General features: G+C 41.6%; 1 protein-coding gene across 1 annotated transcript in view; it reads right to left on the reverse strand.

The window, feature by feature from the left end:
• Window positions 1-819: 819 nt before the first annotated feature.
• Window positions 820-16,188, reverse strand: part of CDIN1 (CDAN1 interacting nuclease 1) — a 139,923-nt gene continuing 124,554 nt past the window's right edge. Inside the window, exon 11 of the mRNA XM_054400470.1 lies at window positions 820-955. Coding sequence (XP_054256445.1) covers window positions 820-955 — 136 coding nt within the window. The remainder of the gene's footprint in view (window positions 956-16,188) is intronic.

The raw sequence follows: 16,188 nt of genomic DNA on the forward strand, positions 1-16,188 counted from the left end.
TTCCTTGTCTTATCACTGTGAACCACCCAAAAGAGCTTGGCCCCCTCCCCTTGACACCCACCCCTCAGCTATTGATAGACATTGATCAGATCCCCTCTCAGCCTTCTCTTCTCAAGACTAAATAGCCCCAGGGCTCTCAGGGCTACCCAGGCTTCACAGGGGAGATGCCCAAGTCCCCTAAGCATCCTCCTGGCTGTCTGTTGGATTCTCTCCAGCAGTTCTCTGTCTCATGTTGTTTTAAATCCCAGAATAACAGTGTCTTTACCAATTTCCCTCATCAGTGTAGGTGCTTCAGTCAGGACCTGGGCTTTTATGCATTATGTTGTTTTGAATCCCAGAATAACAAACAGTCTTTTGTTTGTTATTTCCCACATCGGAGTAGGTGCTTCAGGCAGATGACTAGCACTGAATACACTTGTGAGTGAAACCACAAAAAGCCACTGATTTTTTTTGATTAAAGGTGACTCTGTAACAGGGCTAAGAACTGAGAGTTACACCTTTCAGCCTCTGCATTTTTTTGTGTCTTTGTTTACAATGCTAGCAGAAGCCATCCGGAAGGAAGAAAGATTATGAGTATCTAGAAAGTAGCTGTTTGACAGAGACAGAAACGCCGATAAGGAGTGGGTTGTGTCTGTCTTTTTTTGGCTGATCACACACCACAGGGCTGAAGCAAACCAGAAACTCTGGAGATGTTTGTGTAAAGAGGCAGTAGCGTGAGGGGGGCGGCAGGAGTTCAGCTGAAGTTCAGGGCAGATGCTGCCATCAGTTTACACTGCAGGAAAGTCAAATTGCTTCCGGATTTACCTCTGCCTCCCCCGCTCAGCGCTGAGCCATGCTGTGGCGCAGAGTCACGATGTCAGCCGGGAAGCAGTCTTTGAGCAGGATGCCACGCTCCCGATGGCAGTCCAGCTCTTCAATAAAGCCATACCAGTAGATGACCAAGCCAGGGCCAAACCTAAGCAAGAGAAAAGCAAAACCAAATTTTTGCTGAGTGTCTTTAGGTGAACTTGAATTTCTCACCTCGGTGATGCCCTGGCAAGTAAATCTGCTAATTCCAACACAAGTTAAATCTGCTAACTTCAAGGCAAAGTAAATCTGCTAATTTCTCCAGTCTCCTTGGAGACAACGTTTTAATAGATATATTTTAAATACAATAAATTTATATATATTTTATATACATATCTTTATTTTTATATATATATTGTATACACACATCTGTATATATTTTATACATATTTTTGTATACATATATTTATATATTATATATTTATATTCTCCAATCATTGGAGACAATATTTTTAATATGTATTTTATATATACATATTTATATATATATATAAAAATTATATCTTTATATATATTTATGTTTATATTAATAGTCTCCAATTTCATTGGAGACAATATTTTTTACAAATATTTTACATACATATATATTTATGCAATTTTTATATATCTATCTATCTATCTATCTATCTTTATATATATTTATTTATACCTATATAGTGTCTCCAATCTCACTGGAGACAATATTTATATATATATTTTATATATACACATACATTTATATATATTATATATATTTATCTATATTTATATATAGTCTGCAATCTCATTGGAGACAATATTTTTTTTACCAATATTTTATATATACATATATTTATATACATGTTTTATATATGTATCTGTATATATAATTATTTATATCTATATATTGTCTCCAATCTCACTGGAGGCAATATTTTTATATATATTTTATATATACACATACATTTTTATATATATTATATATATATATCTTTATCTATATTTATATATAGTCTCCAATCTCACTGGAGACAATATTTTTATATATATTCTACATATACACAAGCATATATATATATATATAGCTTCATATTTTTTATTTTTTATGTATATAGTCTCCAACTTCATTGGAGTCAATATTTTTATATATATTTTATATATACATATATTTTTATATATTTTATCTATGTATCTTTACATAGATTTATTTCTATATACATATATTCATATATTTATACATATATTTGTATATAGAATCAGATTCACAGAATCAATAGGGTTGGGAAATGACCTCAAGGATCATCAAGTCCAACCTGTCACCCAAGACCTCATGACTACTAAACCATGACACCAATATACACATATTACATATTTATTTCTATATACATATATTTATACATATATTTATGTACACACACATATATTTATATATATATGTGTGTGTATATATATGTGTGTGTATATATATGTACATATATATGTGTGTATATATATATATGTAATTTTCAAATGTGAATCAACATTGAATTGAGATAGGTGATTAACACCTGATTCCATCAATAAAAATGCAGTTTAGAATCTCAAACAATTCACATCCATTTTGGTTTTTTCCTTTGAATACGCTGCACCTATCAATTAAAAACAAAATAAAATAGACTTATGCCTTAAATACTAAATAGCATTTAGTAAGTGATGCATAGAGAATTCACTCTGCTTTTTTTTTTGGATGGGCGTGCAGGCATCTAAAACACAAGGGTTTACTGAAGTCCCAGTTCATGCAGATTATACCACCACCAAGACAATGGCAAATCCTTTCAATGCAATCTCTACAAGGAGCTGTAATTCAGGTAGCTGCTCACATAAAGCACAATTCAGAAGAGAAACAGAAACTTTCTGCTGTAAAGGCTCTCTGAAACGTGCCTCAGGAATTCCTCAGATATTGCTACCTCTGACTGATCCCCACCAGGCAATCTCAGGAAGTAGCCCCACGGACTATTTTACCCATCAGGAAGTTCAGAGCTTCAGGCTGGGTTCATAAAGAAGTAATCACTATCAATCACTGTGGCCTGCGATATGTTTTGCACATCAGTTTCACGTTTTTCCTACTGAGAGCACTTAATTAAAGGGCAGCACTACTTTCGGTGTAGCCTTGCAGGAATTTTACAGTGAAATCATAAATTATGAATGTGGGGTTAGTAAAAGGATGTCTAAAAACAGAACTGCTTTCTGTAGTCTAACATTACAGCAGTCTGCACAACATTAGGGCCAAAAAGCTTTTTCTTTTCCTTGATTTATTATATGCTGCGGCAGACTTGCCAAACACAACAGTGCAGGATGAGCTGTTAGATAGCGTCTGCATAAGAGAAAAAGTTCAATACCATGTCATGGAATGGCTTAGATGCAGAGCAGTGCTCAGGGCTCCACCAACACGGGAGCCAAGTTCTGTTAATGTTTAATTACCATCAAAATCTGCTGGGGAGGTGGCACCTAAAGGTTCACTCGGCAGACAATACAAGCACTCGGAACCCTGGGGAGCGCCAAGCTGGCTTCATTAGGGTGGTTTCTTCCCAACAACGGAGGAAAACTCTATTTCATGTGCTCATGGGATGGAACAGGCATCAAAGGAAGAAGAAACCCCTGTGGCTTCCTCCTACAGTTTCAATTAGATGTGGTAGTCTTCTGCCCGAAACTGCTGCGCAGTGTTGTAACATTTTGGTTTAGGGCTGCTCCTCCTCAAAGCTAGAAGCAGCCTCAGCGTAGCAGTAAGGTAAATTACCCCTCAGGTAGCTGATGCAACACTAGCAAAAAGTGCCTTTTTTTTTTTTTTTTTTTTTTTTTAGCTGAAAGATGATCTTTGGAAGTGGAAAAGTTAAAATCCTGACAAATTCAGCTTCACAAGCTAATGTATTCAAGCATGTTTACCACTGGATAAAGTATAACCCAAAAAGTGGCTCACGTGGAGGGATAATGTGGTCTGCACCCACTTCCTAAGTTTTCTCTGGCTGACCAACAACTTCAGCCTCTGCTGTCTGTAAGGGCCTCTCTATTTTCCTTTGCTTAAGTTCATGTGGGGCCAAGAGGTGCATGACCTGGGGTGCACCAAGAAAAGAGTGTCCAGAAGATCCAGGGAGGTTCTTCTTACCTTCCACTCTGCCCTGGTGAGACCACACCTGGAATACTGTGTCCAGGTTTGGGCTCCCCAGTTCAAAAGTGACAGGCATCTGCTGGAGGGAGTTCAATGGAGAGCTACAAGGAGGATGGATGGGCCTTGATCTCTCTTATTGAAGAAAGACTGAGAGCCCTGGGGCTGTTTAGTCTGGAGAAGAGAAGGCTAAGAGGGGACCTTATCAATGCCTATCAATATCTGAGGGGTGGGGGTCAGGATGAAGGTGCCAGGCTCTTTGTGGTCATGCCCAGTGACAGGACAAGGAACAATGGGTATAAGATGGAACACAGGAGGTTCCACCTCAAAATGAGGAGACACTTCTGTATGGTGAGGGTGACAGAGCACTGGAACAGGCTGCCCAGAGAGGTTTTGGAGTCTCCTTCTCGGGAGATGTGTTTCTGTGCAGCCTGCCTTAGGTGATCCTGCTGTGGCAGGGGGGGTCAGACTCAATCTCTGGAGATCCTTTCCAACCCCTAACATTCTGTGAACTGTGCCACGGAGGCCAGCCAGCCTAGCAGGAACAAGGAGCAAATGGCAAATGAAGCCAAGGGCTGATGCTCAGTGCCCCTGTTGAGAGGCAGCAATTTGGTGATGCAGGATGGGTCTGCTTTTGTTATTCCACAGACTGTTCCCACATCAATCAAACACAGAAACAGGATAATTGGGGTGGGCACTACTTACTTACTAACCAAAGTTATTTGAAAGGCAAAAATCCCCAGAAGATAAGGAGCAGACCTTCTATTTCTAATGGACTATTTTTTTTTTTAAATGCAAGGCAGCAGCTATGAAAGGTACAGAAGTGCTCACTCATTATGAGCCTGTGTGCCAGGTAAAACCTTGGTGCTAATGAGCAGCTGCTCAGCCCAAGTCTTGAAGGGCTCATTTGGCTCTCTGTGGCAGTCTGAATCCTCTATCCACCACAAAAATGCAAGGGGTGCTGTGCTTAAGCCACAAAGTCGTTATTTTATTTTTTTTTAATGGCAATTTAAAATAAAATTAACATTTTGAGACGCCTGAAAGGCGATGATTTGTTGTCCTTCTAGCAAATCACAGCTCAAGCACAGCTTCCCAGGAATATTTTATGCTGTAAAATTATGCTCAGAAATGCCAAGTCTGATGATCAAATTTATAGACCAGGCATCTCCATATTGTTAATTGCAGGAGTGAGTACACCTCTAGCAGGCAAACTCCCATCAAGCCTGCTTTTTACTGCTATTACAGCAAAACTATTTGCCCTCTGCTGCCTAGGTGGCATTTTCTCCCCCCTGTACTGTGTCATTCCTTCTGTTATAGCTCTATTATCAGGCAGCCCATATGTATGATCAAACACACACAAATACCATACTTCTCTTTTTTTTTCTTCTTATTATTAAAGATACTTAAGCTCAGTACTTAAGACCAAAATGAACTCGTTGGCACATTAAGCATTTGCCACCGACTATCAGGAACTCCTGCTGCTAAGTGCTAATTTCTTTCTCATTAACACCCAGAGTTGGCAAATCACAAACAATGCCACTGGTTAATTACTGCTGCCTTAATTTGAAAAGACACTTAACCTTTTTGTGTAAGGGGATGAGGTAGGGAAGTGTAACCTAAGAACTCTCTTTTTTTTTTTTTTTTTTTTTAATTTGGCTCCTTCTAAAGTGCAGATATGACACCACCAGGAGCAAAACTCAATGCTGTGAATTACAAAGTAAAGCCACAGATTTATTTCTGCATCGACTGTTAACATTTCACAAGTTGGTGAGTAACCCTGGTTTACACAGGAGAATAAACTAAAGTGACAGAATGCTTATTTATTATTGCTGTGGAAAGGGGACTTGCTCAGTAGCTCTGAAGAGGAGGAAAAACAACTTTGAATCCACCAAATGGTTCTAAAACTGCATAGACAGAATACAAGTTGGGTTCTTCCAGTTTACGTGACAGACGAACTGGACCAAGGTTGAAACTTAAAATGAAAACCAAGCTTCAAATGCAACTATGGATTCCTATGGATTTTGTTCTCAGAAAATTTGTATAAGTCCCTCCAAAATGCTTAACCTGTATTTCACAGCATCACACAATTGTCAGGCTTGGAAGGGACCTCAAGGATCATCCAGTTCCTCCTCATCCCCAGGGCAGGGACACCTCACACTAGATCAGGTTGCCCAGAGCCACATCCAGCCTGGCTGCAAAAACTTTCTCCTCCTTAAAACCTTTCTCCTTCTTAAAACCTTTTTCCTCCTACTCTTTAGTTCTTACCCTGAAAACACTGAAGTGTGAAAGAATCTGGCCCAAACTGTAGTTTTACCTATTTCAGTGAAGCTACTTTTTGAATTTTAGTTTTATATGGACTTTCTTTTCAAAGCTGAGAAGACATCCAAGTAACAAATGTTTGGTTAATTTCAGGCAGTCAAAAAATCGACTAAACAGGAAACACAGAAACAAGAATATAAGAAACATGGCAAGTGAAAATTGTCCACACAGGTTGTGTCAGCTTACTTAAAAATCAACTCATGAATGTGTGGTTATCATTTATACAAATCCTGGCTTAGCCATTCTCTGGTTTTGACATTAGAAGCTGTGACTATCTAGCTGCACTTCAGTGTGGGGTCTGAGTAGCCCAAGTGCCAAAAAGGAGGCAGACAGGCTAAATGACCCCATGGCATGGCAAGAAGAGAGCAGGATTACAAAAGCCCTTGGACTGGTTTAGGCCTAATTTGGGTTTGATACAGAAGACAAATTTAGCCTCAGTACTAAGAGCAGCAGGCAATGTCTTTCAAAGAATCAACTGAAGCACTTGAGAGAGATGCTGGAGATAGTGAAAGATAGTTTGAGTATAGTTAAATATAGTTACAGGCTGAAGGGTGCTCCAGCTAAGACTCAAGCCTGATGATTTTACTCTAAATCAGCTTTCCACTCATTTCAGAGTGTTCAGCAGATCTTTTGTACTGGTTTAATGATACTGGTTTTGAAAGAAGCCCAGAGTTAAAAGGAGTATAGATTTGTCCAGTGATAGTTCTGATACACTGAGTTTTGTTCTTGGCAAGGAGTTTCACAGAGAGATGCTGAAAAGCCAAGAAGGTAAAATTCAGATAACCCAAAGACAAATGATTCCTTTTCTTCAACCACACAAAACTCACATCAAGGGAGGGGGGAAAAAAAAGGGGTAAGACAAAACAAACCAAAATGTGAATCTGGGTTTAGCTTGCCCTCCAGTTGAACCAGTTTTGTGCTAGAAAAGGGAAAAAAAAAAAAAAAGGCTTTTATTTACTTATCAAAGTGGCCTGAGTCACATTCTACTTCAAGAGAAACTACTTTCTAGTAAGTCTTCTGCAACGCCTGTGTGGGGTCCACGCCAGCTTCTAAGGCTTTGCCCCAGACATGTGGCTGTTGTGAGTGGATTTTTTTTCCACCATCCACAAAGCCTTGCATGTGGTTTTCTGGGGAAAAAAAAAAAAAAAAGGCATTTTTTGCCACGCTGCATGACACTGAGCAGAAATGTAAAACATCTTGCAATTGTTTTTAAATCAGGGTTCCCTTTATTTATCCTCAGTCTGTTTGTTATAGATAGGCTGCAGTGTGCATTGCAGCATAATGTAAATATTTCTAATTCCAAGGGCTTCTCCTAATGAAATGCTGGCATATGAACGGTTATTGCTAGCCTACATGGACTTCAGCAAATATTTTATCAAACAGATCCAGATAAGTCTTCATGTTGTGTGAAAACATTCACAAGTCTACCTGGCTGGTGTTTGAAACACATCTGAATGTGCCTTTGAAGGACTGCATTCTGTTCTGCCCTTGCTTTTTTAATGTCAGGTCACCAACACTGCCAGCTAAAAGCTGTCTTTGTTTCCTTGTTTTTTTTTCTTTTTAAACCCCAAGCAAATCAGAGCCTTGCCACTTGCACATCACTGCTTGTTTCCTGGCCAAAGGGAATGGTGAAAATGCACAAATAAATTATTGCATTCTAAGTCAATCCCACATGGTTCTTGAGAATTGGTTTTACTTGTAGGATTAATAAATCCTGAAGAAATAATAATTAACCCACAGGGTTTCAGGGCTTGTAACTTTATTTTAGTGTACTTGCAGAAATCTCATTTGTGTCAGTGCAGGGAATTTGGATACTGGCAGAGGAATGCTAGAAGCAAAAACTGCAGACCACACTTTCAAGAAAGGTCAATTGGCATCAGTCAGCCAACTTCCTTAGGTCTAGACCAGTTTAATATTGCTGATGACACAGAGTTATGATTCTTGGCAAACACTTAATAGCCACTGCTCAGAAACTGACTTTGATTAGCAAGGAATTTTCCATTTAAACAGCTACTAAGGTTCTGAACCTTAGTTCAGAACAGTTTGTAACAAGGTATTTCTGCTACTGTTCCTTTACAGAGAGTCTTAAAAATCAAGTAAAGCCATTTGTGGATGAAGACCTCTCAATGCAATTCAAAGATCATAGAATCACAGAATTGTCAGGCTTGGAAGGGACCTCAAGGCTCATCCAGTTCCAACCCCCCTGCCATGGGCAGGGACACCTCACACTACAGCAGGTTGCTCACAGCCACATCCAGCCTGGCTGCAAAAACCTCCAGGGATGAGGCTTCCACCACCTCCCTGGGCAACCTGTGCCAGTCTCTCACCACCCTCATGGGGAAGAACTTCTTCCTAACATCCAATCTGAATCTCCCCATTTCTAGTTTTGCTCCATCCCCCCCAGTCCTATCACTCCCTGACACCCCCAAAAGTCCCTCCCCAGCTTTCTTGGAGCCCCTTTCAGGTACTTGAAGGCTACAAGAAGGTCTCCTCGGAGCCTTCTCTTCTCCAGACTGAACAGCCCCAACTCTCTCAGTCTGTCCTCATAGGAGAGCAGCTCCAGCCCTCTGATCATCCTCATGGCCCTGCTCTGGACACCTTCCAGATAACTGTGGGTGTTTTTTTTTAAATTTCCATCACTTTTTAAATCCTCTCCACACTTTTTTATCCTGTGACCCACATGCACTGATTCAAATAAAAGATGCCTTCAAAGGCAAATCAGAGCACCTTATTTCTTTGACTTCACCAAATCTGGTCAAAATAAATGAATAAATAAATCTAATAAATAAAATAAAATGAAATAAAATAAAAGGAAAATAATCTAATAAAGAATTAAATGAAGTGACTGAGTGATAACTTTCTTTGCTTCACAAATCTAATAAATAAAATCCAATAAATAAAATGAAATGAAATGAAATAAAATAAAATAAATAAAATGAAATAAAATAAAAGGAAAATAATCTAATAAAGAATTAAATGAAGTGACTGAGTGATAACTTTGTTTGCTTCACAAATCTGATCCTTAACCTGTAACTCAGAAAGCTGCAATATTTTAGGGGCCCAACTCCCTTAAGCTACTTAATACTGTCCTCCTGCAGGAGCAACTGCACAAAAATATATTTGCTTGCAAATGGTCCTCAAGAGAAAGTTTAACAAGTTCTGATCACATACTTTTAAGGATAATAGGAAACCTGCCCATGACCCTGTATCAAGCCTCACATGCAGAGTATTATGTCTCACGGATCCAGGCATCCAGTTTATGCTACTTAAGGTAAAATTCAGCAAGTAAAAAGTAATCTGCTTTAAGCTTTGATGTTACCACAGCAGTTGGGGGAAGTCTAATTTTTACTGAAGACAAGGGAAAAAATTAAAGTCTCTCTAATATCCTACGTGACTCACTTGCAAGGAGGTTTTTGCCTCAGAAGTGGGGATTTCTTTGGGGCTGAGAAAGGCATTTCCATGAATGCCAGATACTGATGCTGCTTGCAGCTGATGTGGAAGTTGGAGTTGTCAGGTAAAATAAAAAAAAAGGTGGATGGAAACTAATATCAGGGCTCTGTGCCTATAGTCACACCTCTCTTGGATATGACTACATCTTAATGAGCTTTTCTTTTTTTTTTTTTTTATACACCAGCTGTCTTTTTATCTTTGCAAGGAGACTGTTAAGGCATCAATCAAATAGCAGCATTTCATCAGGCTCATAATATGATTTAATTCCTTTTGGCACTTGGAGAAATAAAAACAAATCAAGTGATATTTATGTGGATAGAAGAGACCCGTTTAAAATAGTTGAGAATTTTTTCCCCCTTCCCCACAGCACAGTTTTCAAAACTGCATATTAATAGAATGCACCAAAAGCTGTGCAAGTCACTGTCATTAAAATATTATAAATACAATATAACTTTTAGCTGCCTAATACATTTTTAATAAACAAACTGTCGAAACACATTATTCACTTACACTTATTCATTCAGATCTGAGTACTGTTCTCCAGGCAAATAAAGGATTTTTATAATCCTCAATGACAAGTTAGGGTTTTTTTTTTTTCAATATAATTCTCATGGAAATTAACTTTTAAAAGCTATGATTAAATAACATTAAGGTTACACTGATTTACAAGGATGAAGGCTTTCTAAGTGAAGACTGATGCAGTGAGAGAGAAAGAAAACACACACTGGCTCTCAAGGCAGCTTCTCAGTAGGACAAGAGAGCCTTGGGTGAACTCTGAATTTCTCAAGTTTTGGTGGTTCATCATGTTCTAGCTTCTATTTAAACATCATTTTGTTGTTTATTAATAGCATTCATCTCTCAAAGTGGCTCTGTTTACTTAAGGTAATTTTTCACCCCCCACCCTCCCCACTCTCAGCATTTTCAAAAATCAGGTAGATGCTTTGCACAGCAGACTGTAAGGCTGTGTGCTCTAAAGAGAGACTGTAAGGTGACCCTTACACCTGCACTGCAGGGCTAGGCTGATGGACTGAAAATTAAGCCTCTCTTTTCAGTGGTGTGCAATAAAAAGCCAAGGAAAAATGGATACAAACTTGAACACAGGAGGTTTCACCTCAACATGAGGAGAAACTTTACAGTGAGAGTACCAGAGCCCTGGAGCAGGCTGCCCAGAGAGGTTGTGGAGTCTCCTTCTCTGGAGACTTCCCAAACCCACCTGGATGCATTCCTGTGTGGACTACCCTAAGTGATCCTGCTTTTGGCAAGGGGTTTGGACTTGATGATCTCTGGAGGTCCTTTCCAACCCCTAACATTCTATGATTCTATACTTCTATTTAAGTTGTGTTGCATTTACCAGTTAAGAGACTGCAAGGATGTTGCTATGCTTTGAAGCGGTGAGGAGAAGGGAGGTTGGGTGCATATCAGAATTATTCCATACATTCCACCACCAGAAGCAATTCTTTCTGATTAAACCCAGGCAGAGAAGGGTGCTTGCTGAGGTACTTGCCTACTACTCAGTTTGCCTGAGAAAAAAAAGCCTCATGCCATTAGTTCCCTCTCCTGAGACTGCTGATGCAAGGCTGCTATTGTTTGATTCTGCACATCTGAAGCTGCGGATCAGTGTTGAGAGGAGTTACTGAGGTTATTTCAAACATTTTGCTAAACTCACAGCAGTCCTCCCAAAGGAATGCTTGGCTGCAAACTACCTCTTATCCCGGGTGACAGAAAACATGAGAAAAGCTTTTGAGTACAGTCAGATTGAGGTCCAGGCAGCCCTAAGTGCTGGTCAACGCACGCTGCCATTAGGTGATTAATAGTTGTTTATTTTTAGGGCTAGAAGTAACAGGCCATCCTAAGGCCAGAGCAAGATGATATCTGAATAATCTGTGAGTGCCTCCTAGACTGTGGAGCAGCTCTTTCTGTCTGTGCAGCAGCTCTTTCTCTCTGTGGAGCAGCTCTTTCTCTCTGTGCAGTTGTTGATCTGGTGACGCTGCTTGCCAGAGCGACAGGACGTACCAAAACAGAGGAGGCAGAACTGCTCTCACAGCAACTGATTTTTCACAGAATCACAGAATGTGAGGGGTTGGAAGGGACCTCAAAAGCTCATCCAGTCCAACTCCCCCGCCAGAGGGCCGTCACCTAGAGTAGATCACACAGGAACACATCCAGGCAGGTTTTGAGTATCTCTATAGAGGGAGACTCCACAACCTCCCTGGGCAGCCTGTGCCAGGGCTCTGTCACCCTCACAGGGAAAAAAAATTTCCTCCTGTTTCCATGGAACTTTCTATGCCTCAACTTTCACCACTGCCCCTTGTGCTGTCATTGGGCATCACCAAGAAGAGCCTGGCTCCATCCTCTTGGCACTCACCCTGCACATCTTTATAAACATCCAAGTGGTCACCCCTCAGTCTCCTCTCCAAGCTACAGAGACCGAGCTCCTTCAGTCTCTCCTCATAAGGATCACTTATAAAAGTGATGTTCTGTGGAACAACTCAGCAGAAACAGCCAGGAATACTTCTAATCCATTTTAAGAATCTGTATTTAGCTCCTCAAATTCTTCCAGCGACTTCATGTTAATGCAGCAAGCCTAAGCTCCTGCAAGATAAGTCTTTGGTAAGTCTTGTAAAGCAGAACCAAACTAACAGGCCCAGAGAGTGGTGGTGAATGGTGCCACATCCAGTTGGTGGCCAGTCATTAGTAGTGTCCCCCAGGGATCAGTGCTGGGCCCCATCCTGTTCAATATCTTTAATGATGATCTGGACAAGGGGATTGAGTCCACCATCAGCAAGTTTGCAGATGACACCAAGTCAGGAGCAGCTGTTGATCTGCTGGAGGGTAGGAGGACCCTGCAGAGGGACCTGGACAGGCTGGATGGGTGGGCAGAGGCCAATGGGATGAGATTGAACAAGGCTAAGTGCAGGGTTCTACACTTTGGCCACAACAACCCCAAGCAGTGCTACAGGCTGGGGACAGAGTGGCTGGAGAGCAGCCAGGCAGAGAGGGACCTGGGGGTGCTGGGTGACAGCAGCTGAACATGAGCCAGCAGTGTGCCCAGGTGGCCAAGAGAGCCAATGGCATCCTGGCCTGCATCAGGAATAGTGTGGCCAGCAGGAGCAGGGAGTACTCAGCACTGGTCAGGCCACACCTTGAGTCCTGTGTCCAGTTCTGGGCTCCTCAATTCAAGAGAGATGTTGAGGTACTGGAAGGTGTCCAGAGAAGGGCAACGAGGCTGGGGAGGGTTCTGGAACACAAACCCTATGAGGAGATGCTGAGGGAGCTGGGACTGTTTAGCCTGGAGAAGAGGAGGCTCAGGGGAGACCTCATTGCTCTCTACAACTACCTGAGGGAGGTTGTAGCCAGGTGGGGGTTGGTCTCTTCTCCCAGGCAACCAGCAGCAGAACAAGAGGACACAGTCTCAAGCTGTGCCAGGGGAGGTTTAGGCTGGATGTTAGGAGGAAGTTCTTCCCAGAAAGAGAGATTAGCCATTGGAATGTGCTGCCCAGGGAGGTGGTGGAGTCACTGTCCCTGGAGATGTTCAAGAGAAGCCTGGATGAGGCACTTAGTGCCATGGTCTAGTTGATTGCTGGGTGATAGGTTGGGTGATAGGGCTGGGTGATAGGTTGGGCTGGATGATCTTGGAGGTCTCTTCCAACCTGGTTGATTCTGTGACTCTATGGTTCTAACTGGAAAAGTTGCTCAGCAAACACTCTCTGTACCTGTGTTTAGCATTTGCTGAGTATAATTCCTGGAGCCAGCATTAAAGCTCTCTCTCAAGGCACCTTGCATGAATTATGAGACTGTTCTGGATCTCTAAACCCTTATCCACAAACAAACAATAAAACAAACAACGTCACAGATGAATTAACAAACAGAGGGCTGCTTGTTTGTGCTTCCCACTTCCCAGATCACAGAATTAGCCCAAGACTGGGTAGTAAATCACACTGAGTATCTTCACACAACGTTGCTTAGCCGTTAACTGCCACGCACACCGTTGTGCATAATTGACAGGCAGAAATATTTTATGTATGATGCTGCACCTAAATTCACTGTCTCTCAAAGTGGAAGCAGGGAACAGATGAAAAAGAAAGTCCTACACCTCCTGCCCATTACTGTGGCACCTGATGCCCACCCAGAAGGAAAGCAAACACCAATTGCCCATTGGAATGTGCTGCCCAGGGAGGTGGTGGAGTCAGCGTCCCTGGAGGTGTTTAAGAAAAGACTTAACAAGGCATTTAGTGCCATGGTCCAGTTCACAGAATCACAGAAACATTCAGCTTGGAAAAGACCCTCAGGATCACCATGGTCCAACCCACAACCCTACTCTGCAAGGGTCACCCCTAAACCACATCCCCAAGCACCACATCCAAACCACCTTCAAACACAGCCAGGCTTGGGGACTCCACCATCTCCCTGGGCAGCACATTCCAATCCCTGACCACTCTTGCCATCAAAAAATGTTTCCTAACGTCCAGTCTAAACATACCCAGTTGCAGCTTGAGGCCACTATCTCTTGTTCAATCACTAATTACCTTGAGAAGAAACCAGCACCAGTGTCTGTACACTGTCCCTTCAGGAAATTGTGAAGAGCAATGAGGTCTGCCCTCAGCCTCCTCTTTTCCAAACTAACCATCCCCAGCTCCTTCAGTTGCTCTTCATCAGATTTATTCTCCAGTTCCTTCCCAGCTTCCTTGCCCTCCTCTGCACTGCCTCCAGCACCTCCACATCTCTCTTGTATTGAGGTGCCCAAAACTGGACACAGCACTCCAGGTGTGGCCTCCCCAGAGCTGAGTCCCAGGGGACAATCCCCTCCCTGCTCCTGCTGGACACAGCATTGCTGATCCCAGCCAGGATGCCTTTGGCTTTCTTGGCCACCTGGGCACACTGCTGGCTCCGATTCAGTTGCTTGTCCATTAGAAGTCCCAGGTCCCTTTCTGCCAGACAGCTTTCAGCCACACTGCCCCAGTCCAACCCTGCTGCCAGAGCAGGATCACCTAGAGTAGGTCACACAGGAATGCATCCAGGTTCAGAGGCAACAGCAGCTTAGGTGAGCTAGCCAGCAACATATTACAGTTCATGTCTGATGAAAATTGAACCAGAAGTCTGCAACACGATAAAATCACATTAGGATGAACATTTTTCCCCTCATACAGTTTTAAGAATATGCTGAAAATAGTGGAACTCAAGTTGGATTCCCTATTCCTGTGGTTTGGTGTTTTGTTTTCAGTTTGTTTTCATTTTAATCTTTACCATGCAATTGCTAGATTGATCTTCTGTCAAGTTACTCTATATATGACATTTGTATGTTAGCTGCTCCCAATGATGGTATGAAGGTTATTATCCCAATGGCCACAAAGCTTCTATGTTAAATATAGCAAAATCCTCTTGAACAAATTTGAAACAAGCTGAGTGACCACAGTTGGCTATTTTTTTTTGTCCCAAAGGTCAGTACTGTATGCACACTTGTACTATTCAGCTGGAAGACCATATCAAAACCTGCTATATTGAAAGTGTGAGTTTAGTGTCATCAGTGGGTAGAGTATTAATAAAATCCATGCAAAATATTTCAATATTAACATTATGTGTGACACAAAGATTTATTTCTCCCCCCACCCCCCAGTTATTGCAGGTTTGGTGTCTGGTAATCATCACTGTTAAATGTATTTAACACCACCCATGAGGGTGGTGAGACACTGGAACAGGTTTGCCCAAGGAGGTGGTGGAAGCCTCACCCCTTGAGGTTTTTGAGGCCTGAATGTGGCTCTGAGCAACCTCATCTAGTGTGAAGTGTCCCTGCCTATGGCAGGGGGGTTCGAACTGGGTGATCCTTGAGGTCCCTTCCAACCCTGACAATTCTATGATAAGAATAAAAGAATAGGAAAAAAAATCCCTTCAGCATCGGAAACTTCTAGTGCTGAATAATCTTTTCACCTTAACTGTTTCTCTTAATCCTTTTTGGTTTATACGTGGTGTATTTTATAGACGAACATCAATGGCTTGCAGCCTTTTAAGGGCATCAAATACACCACTAGCAGCCTCAGTTTAAAGAGAAAACATATGAGCTGTTGAGCTGCTAGTCCTCTTCAGTTTCTGCTCCCTTTTAAGACAAAAGCAAAACTAATAGAAAAGCAAAGCAGCAACAAGAAGAAAACTAAAAAAGAAACAGAGCTTTTCCCTCCAAAGATAAATGAACGTCAAGTAAGCAGCTTGGAACATGACAAACAGCTGAACATCAACCAATATAACCAACCTGAGACTTAGCTAACTTCCACCTGAGCTACCTTGTTGGTTGTGGGTCCTTATGTTGCTAAAAGCTCCAAGTAAGTACATTGAGTGATAAGATTAATATCTTAGTTGTGAGCAGCTGTCTTGCCCTCTCCCTTGTCAACTAAAAAACTGGGAGGTGTTTTTTTTGTTTTGTTGTTGTTGCTTATTTTCTGGTGTTCTCTCTGTATCTGTGATTTCCATGCCAAAGGATG

The sequence above is a fragment of the Indicator indicator genome, chromosome 4 (genome assembly GCF_027791375.1).
Source record: "Indicator indicator isolate 239-I01 chromosome 4, UM_Iind_1.1, whole genome shotgun sequence".
In the NCBI taxonomy this organism is placed as follows: domain Eukaryota; kingdom Metazoa; phylum Chordata; class Aves; order Piciformes; family Indicatoridae; genus Indicator; species Indicator indicator.